The sequence below is a fragment of the Agelaius phoeniceus genome, chromosome Z, assembly GCF_051311805.1.
Source record: "Agelaius phoeniceus isolate bAgePho1 chromosome Z, bAgePho1.hap1, whole genome shotgun sequence".
Classification (NCBI taxonomy): domain Eukaryota; kingdom Metazoa; phylum Chordata; class Aves; order Passeriformes; family Icteridae; genus Agelaius; species Agelaius phoeniceus.
The window spans coordinates 57,021,811-57,046,028 of NC_135303.1; the positions used below are offsets into that span (position 1 = coordinate 57,021,811).

Here is a 24,218-nt window from a genome sequence, read left to right on the forward strand (position 1 = left end):
TGGGGTGTGCCTTATATTCTGAATTTTTTCTTCAGATTTTTGTCATCCAAAAATGAAACCTGACATCATCACCGGAATCCAAGGCCTATGGTTTTAAAAGCAAAAGTACTATGGGAGTCATGATAAAATCATAAGAATAACTGTCCTATTTCTTTTCTCTCTCAAGATTCATTAAAGAAGGTGGACTGAAGCAGAGCACTAGCACACAAAATCTGGCTATGCATATGTTAAAAAGAAATATATTGTTAAAGAACAAGTAAAGTCAGAAAAAGATTGAGGTCACTCTTAACTAAATGGTGTAACAATCCCTAAAATGCAAAAATCCCTAAGCATAAATTGAAAAGTTCAGTGCTCAGAAGGGGATAAAAGAGGGGTGCTCTGAAAACTTCTGCCTTTAAAATTAGCACTGCATATGCAATTAGCAATTTACTCTGGAACTGGAACTATGAGCTAAATTCATTTTTTCAGATCAGCAAAATAAATAAAAATTGTTCTAGAAAAATTATTTCTGCCAATTTATAATCAGCTTCAGACTTTCCTTAATGGAAGCCAAGTAGAAGCAAAATAGTTATTATCTAAACTGCGTATTCAGACTCCTACACTTGAAAGAAGAGACTCTGAAAATGCAGAAATACAGAACATACTCAAATTTCCCATATGAAAGTCACAATCCACACCACACCATCTGAAATGCAATAGCTATTTATAAGGCCAGTCACTGAAAACATCTTGCCACTAAACCATCCATTGACTAATCAATAAGCCTGCCCAGTACAGAACGCTCCTTTCCAACACTGAAATCAATTAAATTGACAAAATTGAGTGAGTTGCAAGTACAGATTAGCTGGGAAGTGCAAACTTATGTCAGTGCAGTTATTTCTCCACTCCAGGGGGTCTGAAACCGTGAGCTTGCAAACTTCTTCATCAAAGGGCAAAATTCTAACCTTCCTTTCAGTAGCATCCAAACAACCACAGTGACTTTGTGGGGCAGGGCTGGGAGTTACTGGGGTAAGGCTCAAAGACCAGTTTGATTCTCAAAATCCCAAAACCACCTGCAAGAAATTTCTTATCCAAGCTCTGCCCTAAGAATCTTAGCCTGGGCATTTCCACTGACATTTTGTGACCTCTCCTGAGGTTTGGCTTTTCACATTTCTACCAACACAACCATGTCAGACTGCATGTCCACCATTAATAATGGAAATCTAGAAGTAATGGACAGAAACATTCCAAGTACTGGGCTGCAAATTAAGTGATGAAGAAAGCCCATAGTTGCTCCTTGAGAAAATGGATTTATTTCTTTGGTCCTCTTTCAACCAATGTAGCAGTCTTGGCTGATAACTTCAGCAGCTACAACTCCTGTGCAGAGGTGTAGAGGACTAGTTTTTAAAATACCATAATATTAACTAAAATCTCAAAAATCTTAGGGTCTGTGACAACTTATAAGATTAGTGAATCTAGTAAAGGTTAGGATTTATGCTCCCAAGATATTACATTGTCCAGCTGCTTTCAGGAAACAAAAATCCAGCAAGATTTGCCATCCATGCAAGGTTCATGGACCTGATGATGTTACTTCCCTACGAAGTTATGCCTCAATTTTCAACAGCTACAACTGAACCTTGGTAGTTCCCAGGCAAGAGGTTTGCAGGTGGACACACTGGCACCTGGTTTATAATGGCTTAACTGCAAAGAGCACTGTAGCATGTCCAGGCTTCTGGATCTTTCTCACCCACCTGAAATCAGAATTTTCACTATCTGACAAGAATTGATAAATGAGAAATACCTTCTGCTTTCACACAAAAAGGAGCCAAGAAGTTTGGTAGGTGTCTGAAACATGTCTGTGTACCTCAGACTGTATCATTTCAAGGTGAAAATATTCAAGATATTGGAGTGGCAGATGAAGCCACCAGCCAGCATCAAGCAACAGAACATGGAATGGAAAGAAGCTCTGGGACAGCATGTCAGACAGACACATGCTGAACAAGCTAATGAGAAATACTGGTAGTTAAGCAGTAAATATCAGCCAATCCCAACTGGAAGATGGAATCTTCTACTGTTACATCAATTAAAGGTAGAGATGAGTGTTGTGTTGAAATGACAGAAATGCAGTCCTTCTGAGTGAGCACTGGAACTGTGTGACCACTGAAGCTGATGGGTCTTTGGTCTTCACCAGTTTGCTTTTTTCACCCTGAAGGCTGCATCTTAAGAGGAGGAAAGTGTTGTAACTTTTAACCTGAGACAGAGTCTTTAGAAGTCATCACTCTTTTGATTTAGTTATTCAATAGTGAAAGGACCAAATTACAAGATACACTGATGGAATATTAAATGACACTGATTGTAATCAACTTTTTAATTTCCTTTTAAACACATGCACTGCTAATTCTTCTCAATGAAGCTTGATACACTGTATTCAGAAATGGTTTTCTGTAGATAAGTCAAAATATGGCCTAATTAGGTAATAAAAAAGAAGCTTCACTTACTACTAAGAGCAAAAGTATTCCTTCATTTCTGTGAAAACTACAATACAATCTGTATACAGTTTCATCTAGCTTGATGTCTCACCTTCTTCCACAGACCAACATACACTAAATACAAAAGTACCTTTTCCAGCATGACTGTCAGTGATTGTTGAGTTTAATGCTGGTGAACAATGGAACTCAGATCAGAGAGAAAATGAACAAAATTGTTAACTGTCTTGCTGGAGATGAGAAACCATATGACATTCGGAGTTGGCATTATTCTATACAGGAACAAGGTACAAAAGTACTTAGGTTAGAGGTTTATAAATACCAGATATACGCATCAGGAGGAGGTTGGCAGGTTAAGAAAGGACAAGCACAACTCTGTAATAATAAACAACTGAGAAAGAAGGAAATATGTGACATTATATCTGGAAGCCCATTTTTGCCCAAGACAATTTAATTACACTTTTTTTATTGGATAGATGTTCAGGGTGGTATAAGAAATCTGCCTTGGTTTATACACTGCCATAGTTAACTGATTCTCTCTGCTAAAGCAAAACCACCACTACCACCACCACACCACCACCAAAACACAAAAACTGGGACCACAGTGGCAGTGCGGCAGAATGCAGAGAATCAGCCCCTGAAACCTCCCCAGAGCACCGCAGCAAAGTCCTGAAGCATATCCTGCAAGCATTTACGCACCAACCAAACTTCATGTACTGTGATTAATTTCCCTGACACCATGTGGGTTTCATTGCAGCACAGAAAACCAAATACAGACTTATGTATTTTTAGGATCAGGACCTACTTAGCACAAGTCAGCCATGATTTAATATGTCTGTACTTAATGTGCAGTTTACTGAATGTGAGAGAATTCTGTATTTTAGTTCAGTTTGTGTTTTTCCCCAGAACAGCACGTATGTTGTTTCAACACTGATGCTGACGTTAAACACTCTGCAGTTACTGGTGTTTATTTAAAGAATTAAAAAGTTGTCTAGTGCAGCTGGGAACAGAGGTACAGTAGCCTCATGTTTAAAAGCATAGAGAGAACTAGGGATGCTGCCCATTTATGATTCTTTAGCAGCTTCTATTTTTCACAAAAATTAATGTTCTAAATCAGAATGCATCTGTATAATGTTTTTCTCATGCTGATCATGTGTCACCAATTCAGTGATTTCCTTGTGATCCCACTGCATATGCTGGGTCAGCATATTCAGATTATTATTATCTGCTGGTAGAAGAGGTAATACAGCATTTCTAGCCACAAAATAGCGCCACAGAAAAAAGCTATAGTAATAGTGAACATCAGGGATGTACAATAAAAAGGCAGAAAAAGACTTCTTGTTGCAGGACCATTCTTTGGGACTGTGTTTAGTGAAACAATCTGGATCTAAATAAGCATTAAGATTCACAAGGTAAGTCAGTAGTTCAGCATCAGTCTATTTTTGCAGTGTCAGAAGTCATGCATGCATGCAGTCATGCACAGGTCAGAAAAGATATTTGTTACAGCATTTAAGTTTTGCAAAGTTGGAGGCAAAGGCTTCAAACCTTGACAGTAAGCCCCTATGCTACAGTTTGTGCTAGAAAGTGATATCTTTCAGGGTAGGATACAGAGAGGAAGCAGTTGCAAGCCCAGTGCTCACTAATTATACTGGGAAAGTGTAGAGTGACTTCGCAGAGAAACAATTGAAACTTCCAGTGGCGCTTCCGAACAACCTTCTCTGAAAAACTTAGAGAACTTAGTGTCCTGATGAGAAATAGTAATCTGTGCAGTTACTATTTATCACAATGTCCTTTAGGTATTTTTTCAGTTATGTACATTAATGCTAATCACTGGTTCAAACCCCAGCATTTAATATGTTCAATTCTGAAACTATTACTGTGTTTGAAAAATAGCATCTGAAGTAACTGATACTCTTTTTTAACTCTTCATAGTTCAATATGTTTAGCTCTTCATATTTTTTCACATTCCACTTGGTATTAACTGAACATGAAAGAATTCGAATGCAATACATATTGTCCGGCATGCAACCTTCTTCTCTTCTGCTCTACTTTTAAACATTTAAAACAATTTCTGTCTGTGGAGGTTGAGTTGTACAAGAAAATTATAAGAACTGAAGTTTTAACTCTTATGATTTTTACAACTTTACAAATACTCAGATTTGAAAGTTAGGTTATAATAATACAACATCATTATATGATCTGGTGATGTTGATATGATAAATTTAAAAGTAGTGCATATGTAACAATACTGACTTTTGCTTCAGATCCAAGATCTATTTTCTCCCAAGAATACATTCAGAGCACAGGACTGGCCAAAGACCACTGAAATCAATGGAAAGGCTACCAGTGATTTTGATGAAATATGGTGGGGGTTTGAGCATAACATTGCTCACTTCATTGCCTTGTCACAAAGGCTGAATTTGGCTTAAGACAGAGGTAAAGCAGTTCATCCCATGTACCTTTAGTAAATAGCACACATTTTAACCCCACCATTCCACTCCCAGGAATTTAGAGTATTTTGTTATGCTAGATCTATTAAGGAGCCACTACACTTGCACAGGTAAAATGAATGATTGAAACACATAGAGTTGTCTGTACTTACAGGTATCTGGCTTGAGCTGGCTGTTGGTAATTCCAAAATACTGTGGATTTTCAATGACAGGAATCTTTGTCATCCCAATGATGACTGCATCAGGACCCCCCTCAGAAGAAGAAGGAGTGTTACTGCCATTTGAGATGTGGTGGAGGGGACTGGCTGAATCGTCGTCATTGCTGATGACTGAAGAAGGACCTAGAGTCAGAAAAAAAGATTTTCTTGTAACCCAGTGTATGGTACTCTTCCCTCAGATGAGTAATTTTTTATTATTTTTTTTTTAAGTTTTGGTCAGTTGTCCTTCATTCCTACAGTCAAAAGCTCTCTTTGTGTGCCTTGCTGACCTTACCTCAAAAATTTTGTATCTCTGGGTGCAGATGGAGAACGGTGGTTTTTGTTCTTTAGGAACTGGAATCAAAACAAGTTTTTGTACTGGTGCATTACCCATCCAGCACAGTCTGTCACTGTGCAATATCTCAAAACTTGTTAAATAATTTTGTCATTCTCAGAAATAAGCTATGGAATATGCACATTAACTTTTTTACCTTATGCCCTACTTGAAGCACACAGCAGTAACAGCACAAATCCAAGTAATGCCTGCCCTACCTGGCATTACAACAAGACAAAAGACACAGCAAATAGGCTCATCCTGATGTGGGAAGCTGCTAATTTCTGAAAGAAACATGGGTTCAGGGCCAAAATCCAGGGGATAATTTGCATAGTTCCAGAGGTGCAGAGAAGATGCTGAGATGAGCAGAGGAGTAAAACCTGGAGCTACTGCAGAGAGGCTCATCCTGTCCAGGGGCACATCCTACTGGCTCTACAGTCCACATATAAATCTAGTCACCTTCCAGAAAAAAGTCTATTGTGAATGGTAATTCAGTGACAGATTTGTTTTGTTTTCACCTCATGCTTTGTATTTTTAATGAAAGTGCCACACAGATAAACCCTTGCAAATAGATTTAAAAAAAATATCCTTCTTAGCACAGTGTCCCACTTCTGTGAACTGCAGGAGCCTTTGAACTAACAGCAAATCAGCACAGATAACATTTGAACTCTTGACATCTAACCCTGTCACTTAAATTCCACATTACTTCCAGTTTTAGAAAACCAGAAGCATCATTTAGCAGCAAAAATATTTTGCCTAATGTCCTGACTGAAGAGACAGCAGAGAATACACATATTTCACTTCATTCTCCATCCACATTAACAATAGTTTTTTGGGATGACATTCACATCTTTTAATTGTAACAATCAAAAGACTATGCTAGAAACAGATGGAAAAAATCACCCTCTGGAAGTGCCTATTCTGAAATAGCATCCTTAGCCAACTGCATTTAGCTTTTGGGCAGCAGCAACAGCTTGAGAAAATGTCCCCCCAAAGAAGGGGGCAGAAGAGAAGATTTTGAGCACAATAAAAAGCTGTATTTACTCCAAGTCACCCAATTGCATGTTGGACTCATGTTGGACTGTTTTAAACTGGACAGAAGGAACACTGTAGAGGCGAGACAGAGCTGAGTAACCTGCCATGTAGATGGCAGCTGTGTCTGCAGAAGTGATAGGGAGTGCAGAGGAGAGACCAGCAGGACCACCAGCAGGTTCTGTATGCACATTACTGAGGACATTTGAGAAGACAAGCAAGATACATGGCACCAGACACACAGCTGAAGAACCAGATGAGAAAAAGGACAGTCCCAAGCACAACAAAGAAAGGGCAGCTTTAAAGAAACTCCTGTTCTTCTGTGGCTGACTGTATCATAACAAAATTACTTCATCATTAGGCATCAGGGCTCACAGCCATAAAACTTAAATATCCTGGCATGCGGCTATTCAACTCTATATTTTGAGACACAAGTATATTCACACCCCTGTCTAGCTTTTCTTTCTCCCCAGTTGGTTTAATAGGGCATGAGGGAAATGTTTTCATAGTTTGAAAAAGTACTTCCCCCCCAGCCTGAAACACTAGAAGTAATTTTTCAAATACCTGGCACTTCACGGGAAAGTCACTGTTGACAAATGTAAGTAAAGTCTAGATCTCTGCAATTTATCAAGTGAAATACTCATACCAAGGCTGGTTTTGTCATTACTGATCACTCAGATCCCACATGATTGACTCTACTGGGAAAGATGCCAGGATAAGGAATTTCTGGTAAAAATTTCTGTAATGAAGGGTAGAGCCTAACAAATTGTGGGAATGGGCCACTCAGATGGCACAGCCAATACTTATGTTAAGTCACAACACATTTTTCAGATGCATAAGAGTTTTTTGCACAAACATTTGGAGTGCAACACATTTAAAACTGCATTCAGGTTTTTCGTAGATACCATCCTTACATCTCTAAACTTTCTGAATCTCTAATTGTTGCTCAAAAAAAGCAGGCTGTTTAATACTTTCTTGGGAAAACAAAATACTTTTACACTAATATACTTTAGAATGAGCATCAAATCCCTTCTCTCACAGCAAACAGGAAATTCTCTCCACTCTGAAACTTAATAGATGCATGTCTTTAAGTCCTTTTCAGTCCTGCTGTTCTCTGCTGCACAGGAGGAGGCTCTTTTGTCATTGTTTACTTCCAACATACATGCCGTGATGGCAAGGAAAAGTGACCATTACACATTTCTAGGTGTTAAACTGGAATAATGACTAAGGAACTCAGTCTAGTCATTGAATAATTTCTGCAGTACTTCAAGATCCAATTTTGTATGGTGAATTACTATTTTCAACCAGTATAAACTGCAAAGTGCTGCAGGTGAAAATAGACAATTGTTCTGTAAATCTACTCAATTAGGTTTACTGGTAAAAGCTAGTCTTCTGAGTGCTATGAAGCAGGTTCCAAGTATATACAGCTCTCTGAGGTTGGTGAGGGAAACCTGGAAAATAAGGTGACTTTCATGTCAATTCCTGGCAGTACAAAACCATTTAAGAAAAATTCAATTCTAGGAACCTTGTTGCTACATCACTCTGTGATCCCTCTTATTAGCAACATCTCATGCAATGGTTTTTGTGAATAGTTGTTTGCATTCAAAATCCTATTCCCTGTCTATTTGTTTGCTAATTAAGATAATTAGAACCCCTCAGATGAAATTTTTTGTGTATCAGAGGCAGATGAGTTCACATCCTTTCAAACTTCCCTTTTCCTGACTTTTTTTATCAATGTGAGCAATTTTTACATAGAACATTTCCATGCTTGTTTATTTGTTAGACTATCTACTCATCACCAAGTTACATTTAATTGTCTGAGAGCACTAAGACACATTACAGCTATAGACCAGCCAGCTCTGCAGCTGGCTATGATATTCAAGTAACGTAAAAGCATTTCTGGGATGCAAGATGAGACTATCACCTGTGATGACAAGAAATGAGAGCTGCCCTTTTCTGAATGGGCTCAGTGCTCAAAATGAAGGATAATTTCTTGAAGCACCTTGGAGTGTGGTTTCATCCACATGAAATGTGGTCACTGAATTACTTGCCAAAGGTAGAACAAGTGTGGTAATTACACTCAGTCACCTACTACTGCCTCTGGTTTTCATAAAATCCGTTCTTGGTTTTACACCTGAAATATGAAAATTTTAGACAAAATGAAGTAGGTTGAAGTGAAAGTCATGGGTTATCAGTAGTCACTAGCTATTGCCAAGAGGTGAATCACAGTTGGCTTAAGCTTTTAAGAAGACTCCAGAGACCTTCTACCAGTGTGCTGCACAGAATCTTCCCTTGACATCACTTTTAGACAATTTTTCTTAAGAAGACAAGTTGGAGCCAGACAAGAATCGGTACTGTGCTTTGGGGAAAATGTGGGCTGTCCACCACGGAGATTAATTTATCTTCTGTTTGATATTAAGCTAAAGACTTATCCATTCTGCATCGCCTAGGCTCAAGCAAAATCCCTTTTGTATACAAAAAAAGCCCAGCAGCTCTCTAAAAAAGTTGTGACATGTAAGAAGACCAATTCTATTTGAAACTGATGAGCTATAATAAAACCAGGGACAGGCAGAAACAGCAAACTTCACTTACTGTACATCCCAAGGAGGGCTGTGCTATCCTTCAAACAGTGTATGTCTGCACTGTACTTTACCTTGGTGGTGACAAAACAATTGAATTTCCCTAGGTTAAGAAATAAAATTTAATTCTATTATTTTCAAGGTGTACTGCTATTTTTGGACAGGCAAAGGAGATTCATTATTAATACGTACAGCCTTTCATGACAGGAAAAGCTAAGAAAATTGGGATTGTGCAGCCTGCAAAAGAGAAGGCTTCAGGGTGACTTCATTGCATCCTTCCAGCTCCAGAAGGGAGCCTATAGGAAAGATGAAGCAAAACCATTTACAAGAGCATGCAGTGACAGGACAAGGGGCAATGGCTTCAAACTGAAAGACAGTAGGATTAAATTAGATATTAGGAAGAAATTCTCTGCTGTGAGGGTGGTGAGGCACTGGAAAAGGTTGCCCAGAGCCATTCTGTGACTCTATTCTATGTTTCACTATACTCCTATCACCATCAGAGTTAATGCAGTTTTAACGTTCATGCTACACTGCTATTTCTTGGAGCTGCTTTTGCACGACACATTTCTGTGCAACACACATCATTCCAATTGTCCCTGAAGTCAGTACTAATGGCTCAGGCACACTAGAAGACAATAGGGGTAATAAAATACCACAAACCCGCCTCGATTTTAGCTTTGTGGTTGGAGTTGTGCATTTGCAAGGATGCATACACTTACTCAACTGTTAGGAAGCAGGTCATGTAGAAAGCAGCATTTATAGAGACAATTTTGTGCTGGGACGCCTTAATAAAAATTATTCCTTCCCTGAAAAATTATGTTGATTCTTAGGATAGTTTCTCAGTGGACCTTGCACTAGCATTGGCTCTCAGCTCCCCTGGGAACAGAGGTCAGTCAGTGCCAAGACAGGGTAACAGCACACTGTCAAGTTAAAAGCACAACAGTGAATGCATGTCACATCACTCAGCACCTCTGCTAAATTCCAAGGCTATACTGAATTTTCTCCTTTTTTTCCTTTTGGGAAGGATGTATTTTTTCACTAGTTAAATACACTGTTCTGAAAAGCAATTACACAAGATTTCATGTCCTGTGAGATTCCCATATTTGCTGTAGATTTTTATATTTTCTGCCTGATTGAAATGAAAGTATTAGGCTTCAGCAAGAGCAGATATTCAATTTTTCCTCTTATCAAAGCAAGAGCCAACTTTCTCAGCAGAAGAGGCACCTTTTCAGCTTTACTCTAAAAATTCTGATCTTATCTTTTACTCCCTCTGGAAGCCAAGTAATCAATCACAGCTTGGCACACTTTTTTTCTGACTAAGGTGCTAAGTTTTACTTCAAATATTACTTTGTATTCCTATGTTCAGAAACTGTGGTACCAAACGTGGTACCAATACTGTTAGAGTGGACAAGAAAGCCAGCACAATAGAAAGAAATGCAATTATAGAAAAAATATTTTATATTATTGGTCTCTTAAACTGCAGTATGTTATATAGGAGGAATTGGATTAAAAGATGTAAATAGAACTCAAGGAATAAACCCAAAACCAAACCAACTAACCAACCAACCCACCAACCAACCAATCAACCAACCAACCAGCCAACCAACCAACCAAAAGAAGACTGAATACGCTTCCAAAGAGTAACAAGTTAAGTCTTGCTTTGCTTGATGGAGACGTTCAAAGCGAAGTCAGATTGTTCTGCCAGTCTAGAGTGGACTTACTAAAACTATGGTCTTTGCTTTGCAGTTGCCAATGTTTGTAATGACGGAAAGCTCAAGCCAAGGCACTCCCATGTTTTGTCAGCAGTTCAGCTATTTGGAGCAATAGCACATCTTGCCTCTACTCACCTTCTAATTGACCTTTCCTATCTCATATTCCCATCCCTGCCAGCTACCCAGAGAGCAGCCATTAGTCTTAGTCTTTGTGTAGCCATCTCTACAGTCACTGTCACATGCAGTTGCAAAATGAGTAGTAGGGGGTTAATCCTCCTTTGTTGTGGTGAAGAAAAATGAGAAGATCACCCTAAAAAGCATTATACCTGAGTCCATCCTGCTAAATCATATTGCTCTTCACAGATCAAAGAGTGCAGGTCCTTCTACCCTGGAACAGTACACTGAGCCAAAACCCACACTGTTACACATTAAGTCTGTGACTCAGAAAACTGAGACTTGCCAGGCTTTAGTGTTTAAAGGATAAACAATTTCACATCTTCTGACAGGTATCATCAATCTATTTAACTGATTTACACCCACCAGTGCTTGTTTAAGCTTGTACTCTGTTGCTTCTTGACATATGAGATGAGAAAAACCTTTTGACACTGCCCAAGAAGTTCAGTTCCCATCCAAGATGATGCTCCCAGGAAGTCAGGAGAACCCAAACAGAGCAGTGGAGAACATCCTCACATCCAGCAGACAAATACCTCTGTTCCCCACCAGCATGTGCTTCTAACATTCTCTGAATAAAAAAAGTAAGTAGGCTTCTTCAAGGTCTCTCAAAGGAGAGTGGAAAATCAGGGTTTAAACTCTGGAAGCAATCCCAAGGAATCTGTTCACTTACAACAATTGCAAAACAAATTGGAGAAATCAGTTTGAAAATCATGATGAAATTAGACCAATTCAATGATGAATTGTTTTGTTTGGATGATCAAGACAAAAGGTATTTTGTCTTTGTTGTCATGTGAAAAATCAATGTTTAACTTTTTCTCATTTGTTGCAGCTTCAGAAGAAGCCTAATTTGTTTTTTTGTCACTGGACCACTTTCATACAGAGCAAATGATCTACATTTTTGGATTATCTTCACTCCCACATGGAATAATTTAAGTAATGCATACCTTTGAGTCTAATGAAATAACAGGTATGTTATTTAGCTTTACAGTACCAAATTTCCAGTGTTGCTAAGTGTCAAGATGCCTTTTCCCTAAAACACACGTTCGTCTTGCAGGAAAACTTATTTCAATGCCTCACTCCTCTACAGAGGAACAAACACACATTCTGGGTAATTTCCATTGACATGACTATGCACAGATTTTAGCCATTCAATATTTCATCAGGGCTCTTTGTTCTGGCTTTGAATCTAAGAGCTACAGCTGCATATTTGTTTGCTTGGGTTTTATTCTGGTGCGTGACTGTGAAAGAATCCCAGTCAGTTCCTTTCAGCTGCCTTTCTCCTCACAACCTCCTCTATACTCCCCTGTATCCATGCATTCCTGCATCCCCTCACACACAAGCTTAGAGCAATTGTTTCTGCAAGGGACGACTCCCAAGGATAGCCTAGGGGACCCCTTCATAATGCAAGCAACTCCCAAAAGTCAAGCAACCTACAGGGGGCTGGGATAAAGACACTGGTGTCTTGGTCTGCGGCAGGCTGGCAAGACAGTTCACCCAAGAAACCTCCTTTGCAGCACTGCAAAGCCCTGTAAGAAAAAGAATGAGGTGTCTAATACATACTTTGTCTGGAGAGGATGAAAGGCTCCTAACCCCTCTGCCCTGGTTTCAGTCCAGGGCCAGCTCTCCCCAGGGATGTTATCAGCAAAACCTCAACCTGCATCACAAAGGTTGCTGATTTCTTTTTCCCTTTCAGCCAGAAAGAAAGGCATTTGTGAAACAGATCTAACAACTGCAATCTGGCATGCATTGTCACATTCTTATGCACCATAACCAATAAATCCACATAGATCATCTGTGATGAGGTATGCAGTACTATTATTTTTGATTTGGAGGCAACAGGAAGAGCACTTTGACACTGAATTACCCAGCACTGAAGGTGGGATCTCTGTCAAAGTCATGACCAGGACCTGGGAGGAATTGGCAGCCCCAGCTGTCAAACCACAGAGCCCTTTGGGACTCATAGCCCTCCTTGGATATAGGAGGAATGGTGGCTGTACAGCTGTTCACTGCTTTGTGGACACATTTGCAGTATCTGCAGCTCAGCTGATGTGCCTTCTTATGAAGAACAAGGAATTTATGACCTCCCATTATTGGTAGTCAAATGAAAGACAGACCTAAGGAAAAAACCTACCTGGGATGTGGGATATTAATCAATATTAATACATGAGCCAGAGAATTAAAGAAACAAAGCAGAAAATGTGAAAGAATTTAAGAAAAAATGATTTATCATTTTTTAATATAGATCATCAGTACTATTCATTATAGTCACCTGCAGGCTTGGATATCTTGGAAGCATGGGTAAAATTACTATCCTTCAAAAATGCTACAGTAAAAAATCATCACAATAATAAAAAAGATCAACTGGAATGTACTTGCTGGCATCAAGCAAAAAAATAATAATTCACCTGAAATTAAATCCTTGTTGCCTTTCATTTAATTTCATTTAAGAACTATTTAATTAAAAACTGCTTCCTTACAGACTTCTCATAAATAATCTAAGTGTGAGTGTTCCCACTCCTAAGACTGGGAATGAGGTCCTCTGTTGTCTAGAGGATAAATACAAAGTGTACAGAAGCAATAAAAATTTCCCCATGCTGCGTTTGCTGTCAGAGAAGAACAGAGATATTTGGAGTAGTTAAGTTGAATAATTTTCCGAATTCTGTTCAGTTCAACAGAGTTAGATGATAAGGCAGATAAGCTAGATTGAGGAGAAAAGCTTCCTGATTTTGAATTGTATTTGATTGTGTGGGTTTTTTTAGGGAAAAAAAAAAAGCTGACACTATATAAATGTTTTTAAGCCTCAATGATTATTTCCTTGAAGTAGAGAGATAATCTCTACAGGCCTCTTCCATTCAGGCATATCAAATGAAAAAACAATACAGAAAATCTAGAAATACTCAGAGACTTGATGAAAAACTGAAGAATTGGGATTTATCGTCTGAGGAGGTACACAAGGGTAGCCTTCCAATGCATGGTTACAATTTTTATTGCATGTCTTTGACAAACAGGAACTAAAAGTTCCATGACAAAAGTGCATTAAAAAAGACTATGGTAAAAACTTTAGAATAGGTCCCCAGGAACAGATCCTCAGGAACTTTGGAACAGATCTTGCTTCCATGAGCACTGGAATTGCTCATAGAAGACTCAGAAATCTCCACTTTTGGAGTTCTTGAAGCTGCATGAGAAAAAATGTCTCTTGGGAAAGATGCAGGGATAGTTGATACAGATTTAGGCTAGGGAAGGATCTCCCAGGGGTTCCTTCATCCCTAAACTTCCATAATGATAAAAAGATAGATCATGAGTGATCTTATAGGAAACACCTTCGGTCTACAAATGTTGATTTATGTCTATTCAGAACTGAAGGAAGCCCAGAGCTCAACAAATACACATCATAGCTCAATGAAATATGTATATTTCCATACATTAGAAGTTCACTTTTCCAGCCTACAGAATAAAGACAGGTTTAGTCTGGTGAGAAGAACACTGGTGCTCTACTACACAGTGGGTTATTCTACCAGAACACACATTGTTTAATTGCATTTTTTACATACAATTCATTTCAGTGGGAAATTTCCCTTTATTTCTTCAAAAATGTTAATCAGTGGAAGTGTTAATTACATGACATAGTAACACAAAGTCTTGTATAATTTCTTACTTTCTGTCAGTGCAAGACTATTACAGGCCCCCAACATTTGCATGGGTTATAAAATCAACACTACAGTGAAATATACCTCTGAATTTGTTCCCAACAAGCATTCTAGAATAACAGCTTCCAAATATTTTTTGATTTACCACCCGACTAGCTAACCTTAAACCTGACAAGCTACAAAGAAGCAAAACTACATCAACCCAAACATCATGTTCAAATTGTAAACAACATCTGCAGGAATCTGGTATTTATGTTCACTAAGCTCTCACTGAGATGATCTTACAGCTCATCTAGAGCTATTTTGAACCTGTACTGACATGGACTGCCTCCTCTTCGTCTCCAAACACTTCTCATCCTGGAAAACATGTTTTAAAAACGAAATAAAAAGGCCTACATACACATGAAGAGAAGGGCATGGGAACGTGGTGAACTAACACTGTCCCATATATTCCCCATCAAGAAGTTTGCTTTCACCTTAGGTGAACAGGCTTGGGGTGCTAATGGCCCCAACTTTGCATGTATTTCAAAGGCAGTAGCTGGCCTTTGGAAGAGGGCTGCTGGAAGGGCAGAGGACTTTGGCACAGAATACAAACTGTGCAAAACCAGCCCTCAGTGAGCACAGAGGAAGACAGGGCTAACTTTCCTTCCAAAACATTAACACCTGACATTTTATTCCAATTTATGTTAGATTACTTAGCAAGAGTGAAACTGATTCCTTTTGTGTCTGCACAACAGCAGCCATTTCTTTACAGAACCTGTCCTCAAAGCACTCAGCAATATACATATCCCAGGCCTTTAAACAGATCAGAGGGCATGCTCAGAAAACCTTGATGGTCACAAAGAGACTGGCCATTATCTTCTTCTGTGAAGTTTTTTGGTGCTCAGATATCATGTGTCATGAAAAATACTCATGATATCCAGGTGAAGTATTTGGAACAGTCTTACCAGCAGACCCACTCCAGCACTTCTCCTGCGCACCTCTAAGAAATCCTAAGGAAAAGAAAACCAGCCATTTCCATTGTTATAGATTTCTGGATTATGCTCGATTAGATCTTTTGGACACTATTTAAAGAACAGTTCACCTTTGGAGCTGGTAGGAAACATAACAGTCTGTTTGGAGGAATATTCCAGCCAAAACATCTTCAGATCAAAGATGCAGAATTGCCTTCCAACACCATCCTTCTTTCCCAAAGCACAATTCCTAAGGCAGTGAAGCTTTAGATTCTCAAAAATCCTCTTCTAATGCAGATCTAAAAATTACTACAGTGGAGCAAATGACACTCATATATAAAAAGGAAACATGTCAAACTTCTGTTCCAGCAGCATCACTCACAAGCTATAGGATTAGCTGCACAAATTCACTGTCTTTCCTCTACATGATAAACCTCTACTGCCATTTACAGACACCTCCTCCTCCTCCCTGCCACATGACGCCTCATCTGCTGGAGATTCCTCCTGTTACCTCTCTCCTGCCAGCTTTCCTTGAAATTGCTGCTATGGGAAGAAGGAAAATGCCACATACTCAAACCTATTTGCAACATACCAGCTAGATCAGCCATCCCAAAAGTGGCCACACCACAAACTCTGGCAGTTTTGCTACAGTGGATTTGGAAAAGGATGCATTAATTCTGAAATTGGTCAGGACATAACAATGAGGTTTTGCTAAAATATTGGGAGCATCTTTACTTCCATTCTTCAAGGCTCTGAACAAAAAAATGCAGAGTTTCTCTTCATCCAGGATTTTTACAAATTAATTTTTATAAATTAATTCTGCTTCTTCTTCTTCTGAGTATTTTTTATATATCCATTAGCATTTTCCTGATGGGTCTCCTCTGCTTATCTACTCACTTCCTCCTTTATAAGGAGTTTCACTTATCACACTTAACTGAGTCTCTCTTGACCACCTGTCTCATCTATCCTCACTTTTTCCAACAACAACATGGCATCCTGTGGTGTTGTCATTTTTATGTTAGGATTAAATAGCATTAGTACTTGTGAAATTCAAGTATTCTAGAATGACATTCATTTTTTTCAGTCTAGTTCCCTCTTTTATCAAAAATTCAGTCATGGCTGTTTCTTAGCAACAGATTTATCAGAACAGATTTGCATAAAAATCAAATAGTCTTAAAAAGAAACTGCTAAAGAACAGCCTTATTCCTGACCACCATTAAAAGCAAATACTATAAAGCAGAAGAAAATGGTTTTGTAATTCCACAAAAAATCTAATGAACACATGTATGATATCAGCACCAATTGAAGTAGATGTCCTTATAAACTTTTCTAACTAATGTGTATCTGAAATGATCTGCAAAAATCATCTTCTCATCTTCAGAGATCAATAGAAAAAAAAAACAAAACCAGAAGCACAAACCATGCATAGCGACAATCCTCTATTGCACTGGACTAGATTAAAAATTGGCATCTGCAATGGTCACACACAAAATGGTCTCAATGGACCAAGCTGCGAAAGGCAGACATGTGTGTGAAAAATGCCCACAATCAATTCAACCACAGTTGTACTAGGTAACCAATAATTGGACTTCAGTGCAGGAGCATAATTGGTATTTCTTCATTCTCTAGTCACCAGGGGTCTATACCTTATCTATCTATCTATCTATCTATCTATCTATCTTTCTACCTAATCACCACATTTATACCATAATTCTTTAGAAAGAATTCATTTTCCCCCAAAGATTTTTCTGCACCTTACTTCTCTTTGCCAGATGAGGTTTTCCTTTTTTTTCCTTTTAAAATCCAATATAATATGCTAAACTATGCTAAACTCCAACTAGCTAGTTCATCACATATGTAAGAAAAGCAAATTCAGAGATAGGGTGAAAGAGTCAAACCAAACACAAAGCATTAGGTCCTTTGAACAGATAAAGTGGAATAGCAATACCAAGAGTCTAATTCCCTTCCTCTTAATATCAGGCAGGAGTAAGTTATTATATTGATAATGGTTTAAAATTCCTATGAATGACAGTGAAATTAGGACTGCTGTCTTTTTATTAAGAATGATGACAACCTTTTTGGCAAATGCAGTCTTCTCCTGCTGTGGCACTTAGTTGTGGCACTTAGTTATGTCACTGAAAGGTAGCATCTATAATATATGGCTGCACATGAATTATGTTAGGAATGGGTTAAAGTAATTCATCTGTATTATTCCCACAAGACAATGCCAGAAAGGTAATTGCCCATATTTGTACTACTACATTATAGAGAATGTCAGTTTTATGTCTTCCTAATGGTTAACTGAAAATCTATAATATCCATTTCTGTTCCTTGCTGAAAAATTAATGTAGGACCAAAACCTGAAATTCCAACTCTGGTCATGCTCAGACAAAACTCCCACTGAAGCCAGTGGGAGTATTGCCAGGGAGAGGATTAAAGACAGTGAGATTTGCTGCATGCTACCAGACATGTATAAGCTACAGAGCTAGATTTTATTTATGATGCTTCTGGGACTATTAAAATTAGGAAGATACTGGTCTTTCACCTTTCAGTCAGGCAGTCATGTGTGCTTGCAGGGAAGGGAAAAATGTAAGGCAAACAAGCCATCTTGCTGGAGGGTGCTTAATGGCAGGCTGGAAGCCAGAAGTTAATCCCTCCTGCAGTGCAGGATCCCTTCCCTTCTCCTCTACAAGGCCCAAAAAGAGGCAGGAAATAGCAAGGCAGCAAGCCTGGATCCCTAGCAAACAGCACTAGCTGCATGGAGTGCAGCAAGCTCATCATTACAAAAAAGTACTGGAGCCATCCACAAAATTCATGCCATTCCAGCACCTGAAGCATGCCTTGGCATATGACCTTTTGGGAGGCTTTAAGCTGGGCCCTGTGCCACAGAGATAAAACAACTCTAAAGGCAGATGGCAGGAAGTAGTCAAGACATAACAGCATCACTGAGCTCCTGCCAGGGCAGGTGGACCACACCAGCAACCAGAGGAACCTGCTGCCCTCTAGGTGTGTTCCTGGCTCTGCAGGGAGGGAATGCTGCTTTATTGGGGTTCTCAGGTTTTACTGGCGTCCACTGGGTCGTCTTAACTTAAATGGATACAGAAACTCTTTTTTAAAAAGTACGTCTTTTGTCAACTGCACACTTGGATGGTTCTGTTTGTCAGTAGTTTCCAGAGGCATTAGAATCTGATATGTTAAAAGAGCTACAACTTTTCTTCATTTACCAACCAATTTCTCCATATTTTCATGATGCAGCAGCAGTGCCCAAGGAACAAAGATATGACAACCTGAAACAGCTAAGTTATCTAACCAATCTGCAAAAATGAAGGAAAAAGTAAGTCCTGCTCTATGCACTCATTTCAATTTTTATGTGAAAAACAACCCCCATGCCATTATAGATTAATTTTTTAAATGGAATCTCATTTTTAAGAGCATGATTACAACAAGTAATAATCCATAAATGCAGTGATGACAAAAATCTCAGACGAATAAACATCCCTGATTTGTTTTATAGTGAAATACAGTGTTGTGATTTACCCAGGGTCAGAACCAGGGTTCTAGTGTAACCAAAAATGAAACCACAGACCCTTTACGTCCTGTAACATCTAGGTGGAAAACCTCATGAATGCAGAGTGAGACTTATATTAATACTCCGTATTAAAAAATTATATCTCATAGTAGCCTGATTAATGGCATCTGAAACAAAATCTGCAAGTTTCCACAAGGGAGATAAAAGGTTTTCAAAATTTCCACTCCCCTCTTTGAGACAATGAAACTCTTTGATTTGGTTGATCACAGGGTAACCCAGTCTCTCTGCTACCTATCTTCAACCTTTCTTTTTCCTCTGCCAAAGGTTGCCCTTTCCTGGCATGAGTAGCTGTCCCCTGGCAATCACTGATCAAACTGCTATCATGTGGGCCATCTACCTATCACTAGTGGTTTCAGCTCTCACCATGTTCAGACCAGAACTTGGAGCAGAAAAAGTTAGAGCCTTGTAGTTAGGGACCACTGATTCCAGAGGCTATACCATCACCTCCTAATGACAGGTAACAACTTCACCTGGGCACCAGGATAGTTGAGTTCAACAGCAACAGGATATATACACATATACATTTGGATTTCATCAAAGTGTGAAGTTGCAGCAAGCAATGGAAACTTGGTGTCTTCATTAGAAAGAAAAAGCATGATGATAAATCTTTGCCTTTCTCTTGAAAAGGCATGCAGCTCTTCACACTTTTTTTGAGACATTGATAAAATGTGATAAAGTGTGTTTCTTTACCTGGAAAGAGACTTTGCCAACTCCCAAGGGAAAAACAATGCCGACATATGGGAAAAGGTAACTTGTTTTACCACACAGAAAGCAGAAGGCTTGTCTTAGCATGTTCTGCTTCAAAAACTGTACTTCAAATGCCTTGAGAAAGGAAATGCTCAGGCAAATCACAGTAACTTACCTGATTTTGATTCATACTCCCATAAGGAAACAAATGCAGAGTTGATTATTTGGGTTGTATTTTAAAAACATTTAATGTATTTAAAAATTATACACCTGAGCAACTAGTAATAACACAGTTGTGTGCAGACACCTTCACAAATGCTATGAGAGACTGAGATATCTATCAATGGGCTACTTGGTACCCAGAAGACATATTTCACCAAACCTAGCAGACAGTTACATTACAGCATACAAGTAGTATCTCAGATAACATAAAAATTACTTTTGGCTCATAGAAGATAAAACTAAGAGAGAAATTGACTTCCTAGATTATTTAGTCCCCTGACATTAATGGGAAAAGTCAATGAGCAGGTCTTCCCAGGAGGAAGCCAACACTGATATTCTTTCATAATTTTGACTTCTGTCTCATATTTACAGCAAGACACAGAGTTTTGAATCTGAATGAAAATGGGAGTATTACATAAACATTATCTTTTAAAAAGCATAAACTTATCAAGATTTCACATTTTGTTCTAATTCTGTTAGTTAATCTCTGCAGGTACATGGAGTCCTCCGCTTTTTCCTAGGATTTTTAAGACATCTAATATCTGTGAAGAAACTTTTTATGACCATGCAATGATTACAAAATGTACCAGGAATCTCTGATATGGCTAGCCCTATTGACCTTCTCTCTAAGACACTTGGGGATGAAAAGTGTGAGCTAATTTATAAGCTCTGACCTCACATCATGGTAGCTCTCATAAGGAAACATTAAAATTGATTTCATGGCATGCATCTTTAGAAAAAGAAAGGGAGATTCTGGCTTAGGCAGTGGGGTCTATGCTGGTATGTCTCCTGGAATAAAGACGTCATAAATTCTCAGCACAGGTTGAGAAAAAAATGAAAGAAACCTTACCCAGCCCTCAGACAAAGGTTTATATAAACCTGTGTTCTTGGATCTTGTTCCCTGAGGCAGGGATGATGCATCCATTCCTGAGGCATCATATACTTCAATGATGTTGACACTGAAATTTTGCTAAACCCTTCAAGGGGAAAACATGGTGACTTTTCAGTAGAACACAATAGTCATCAAGACACTCCACAGCCAATTGTCCATCTGGACTTTCATCACCTTCTGCTCTCTAAATTCTAGTATGCAACATGAGCTATAAGGAGTTGTTAAGGAACAGCAGTTGGTGGTTGTGGTGGTGCATCCCTCCCTCCCCTAGGCCACACTATCACTGATGTGTGGTTCCCAACACACACTTGCATAATTTTGTTCTGCACATCCACTATCTTGGGAAGGTGTTGTGGCTAGAATAGCCAGTTAAAATACTTTCCTCCTTCTGAACATGTAAATAGCATAGCTTTTTTAAGTGGCAGGTATAAAAGGCACTGTCACATTCATATTCTAACTTATCATGAGATACTATTTGGGATTTTACTAATTACAGTCACAATGTATTAAGGAAATAGATCTTAAGTTTGCTGCAACAACAACAGAAGATGCAATAATGGCATCAGAAAATGGCATATATAAATAAAATATGAATTTGAAAACTACAGTAGAAAAACATAAATAAAACAAACAGGGAGTCTTTAAATTAAAATTTTAAATTACGAGAGCAAGAGCTTAAAATAATTTTTCATTTGTCTTTCAAACGCACCTTTCTATTTTCTTTAATCACACTTATTCACTTATTTTATAAACTGTAGAGTGTATTTTCTTTTAACAGGTAAAAACACATTGCCAAAAGTTCTTTCAGTGTAATTGAAAGACAATATATATGTATCATCAAACAGTATTTTGTGACTTTTTGCAACCTTCTCATGAAGCTGCAATACACAAAGAACTGCTTATTATGTGCTCTATATTTTTACTTTAGAGCCTGGTTACTAAAATAATAAAGGAAGAAACATGAATTACTCAAAAGTGATCTTTGAATTTGTTTTAGTTGTAAAATAGTAACAGAATTACAAACTAACCTATGAAATTAACTTTTTATTCTTGAAGTATTTTAATGATAAAAGTAGATGGAAGTTACAGTATCTCAAGACACAAATATCCAATACATGTTTTGTCTTTTTTTCTCATTTAAAAGAATAAAATCAAGACTTCCACAACAATACTTTCAAGTTGCAATTCACGTTCATTAAAAAGAAACCCTTGTTTGCAGTTTTACACTAATTTGGATTATCAAGAATATTAAGACTTTTTTATTTCTTACAGTGTTCCTAATTCCTTTACAGACTTCCTCATTTCCCAGGCAGTGTAATAGGCTATTTTCACTTTTGCCTTTATTCAGAACTTCATTTTTGATTCTTCTCACTAGGTAATAACTTCTTGGTCTACTGAGTCTGAAAACTTTCTATAACAGTATTTCAATAGCAAGTTTGTTACTACACCAAAAAATATCAAACATGTCACAATCTCAGCATGTTCTTCTACTTGGCATGTTAGAGAATCTAACAATTTACACTGTTTGCATACTTTCTGCAAAATAATTGTATCTACCAGCTTAATCAACATTAGAATATACCTCTAATAGTCATCTTATTGAAAGCTCCTCCTAGAAAAAGAATGGACTTTTATATTGAGGCTATTTCTCCTAGACACTGAGGATACATCAAATTAGTTCCAAAAGCATATTTTACATGGATGATGATAAAAAAGCATATGTCTAAAGTACACTGCAGGACATCACAATTGTTCAAATAGGTGAAAAATTTCAAAATTGCCTATGGGTATAGAAAGCCAACTTGGTACAATACTTAGAGATCTGGTAAGACCCCAGAGGAGAAAAACATGACAAAATATTTCAGAAGCAAGAAAATGAACATTCAATCTGCTGTGGTCCAAACACAGCAATCACATTAATGGAAATATATGACATGCCCAAGTGAAAAGCAAAAAAGATAAAAAATCTGGACATAACCTGTGATACAACCACTTCAACATTCTTTTGTATTCTGTTTCATTAAATATGTCAAGAAATCCAGATAGCTCAGGCTAACAAACAGCTAGCCTGACAAAAAGTTCCAAAGCAAAACATGGCCTTCAAATCACAGCACTGATGTTTCCTCAAAATAATTTGGAAAATCACCACATTGTACTTGAATATTTAACCAAACAACTTTTTTTGTTGTAAAGTTGAGTAGATGAAGTATGGTCTGATACACAAAACTTTGTGTCTTACAGGCAACAGCTGAACATGTGGTTATTTGACCTGAATACACATACATTTGTTTGAATGTACATGGTAATGATACATACACTTAAAATAAAGTATGTTAAATAGAAATAAAACTACTGCAAACAGTTGCAGGGCAGCAGGGGAGGGGGGGGATGCTTTATCAATAGAATAACCCTTAATGATGCTATAAAAATATAATTAAGGAGTTGAATCACACTTCTTATTGGAACACAGGCAACAATAGCATTTTTATAACAATAGATAACAGGTGAGGAACGTAGAAATTGACATATTTTTCAATGCACTGCACTATTATTAATGAAATACAAAATGTGATCAATTTACAGGTAGTGAAAGACACAATGATATTATAGAACTTTATTGGCCTGTTAAAAGTAATTTCATGTAATACATTTTTTATAGATTGTGCAAAGTGTTATGGTAACAATTGGGAATAAAAACAATGATTGTCTGTTACAAGAAACATGAAAGATTTTAAACACGAAGAATTAGAGGGAAGAGGGGGAGAAAAGACTCACAGCTTGCTGATGGATAACAGCAAATCACAGAATGGATCAGGTTGAAAGGGACCACAGTGGATCCTCAGGTCCAACCTCCCTGCTCAAGCAAGGTCATCCCAGAGCACATGGCACAGAATTGTGTCCAGATGGTTCTTGAATATCTCCACTGAAGGAGACTGCACAACTTCTCTGGGTGGTCTGTGCCAGCGCCTGGTCACCTGCACAGCAAAGAAGTTCTTCCTCATGTTCAGGTGGAACTTCCTGTGCATCATTTTGTGCCCACTGCCTTTGTCCCGCTATTTGGCTTTTATAATGAGATGCTATGGTGGAAGGCAACTTTGTGCTAAAATTTAGAATATTACTTTTTTCCATGTGTGAAAAAATACTTTAAAAAATGTTAAAGTTCTATACTTTTAAGTCAACTTAATGACTCTTCCTTTTTTTAAACTAAATATAAAAGGAAATATAAAAGCTCTCTCAGGAACAGAGAGCTCTGAATGGCAGTGAAAGATTTGAAGTGTATTTGTT

General features: G+C 38.1%; 1 protein-coding gene across 2 annotated transcripts in view; it reads right to left on the reverse strand.

Moving 5' to 3' along the window:
- Positions 1–24,218, reverse strand: part of NTRK2 (neurotrophic receptor tyrosine kinase 2) — a 197,471-nt gene that overhangs the window by 80,286 nt on the left and 92,967 nt on the right. For both annotated transcript variants that reach the window (XM_054651801.2, XM_077171951.1), the window contains one exon: positions 5,068–5,256. In XM_054651801.2, coding sequence (XP_054507776.1) covers positions 5,068–5,256 — 189 coding nt within the window. The remainder of the gene's footprint in view (positions 1–5,067; positions 5,257–24,218) is intronic.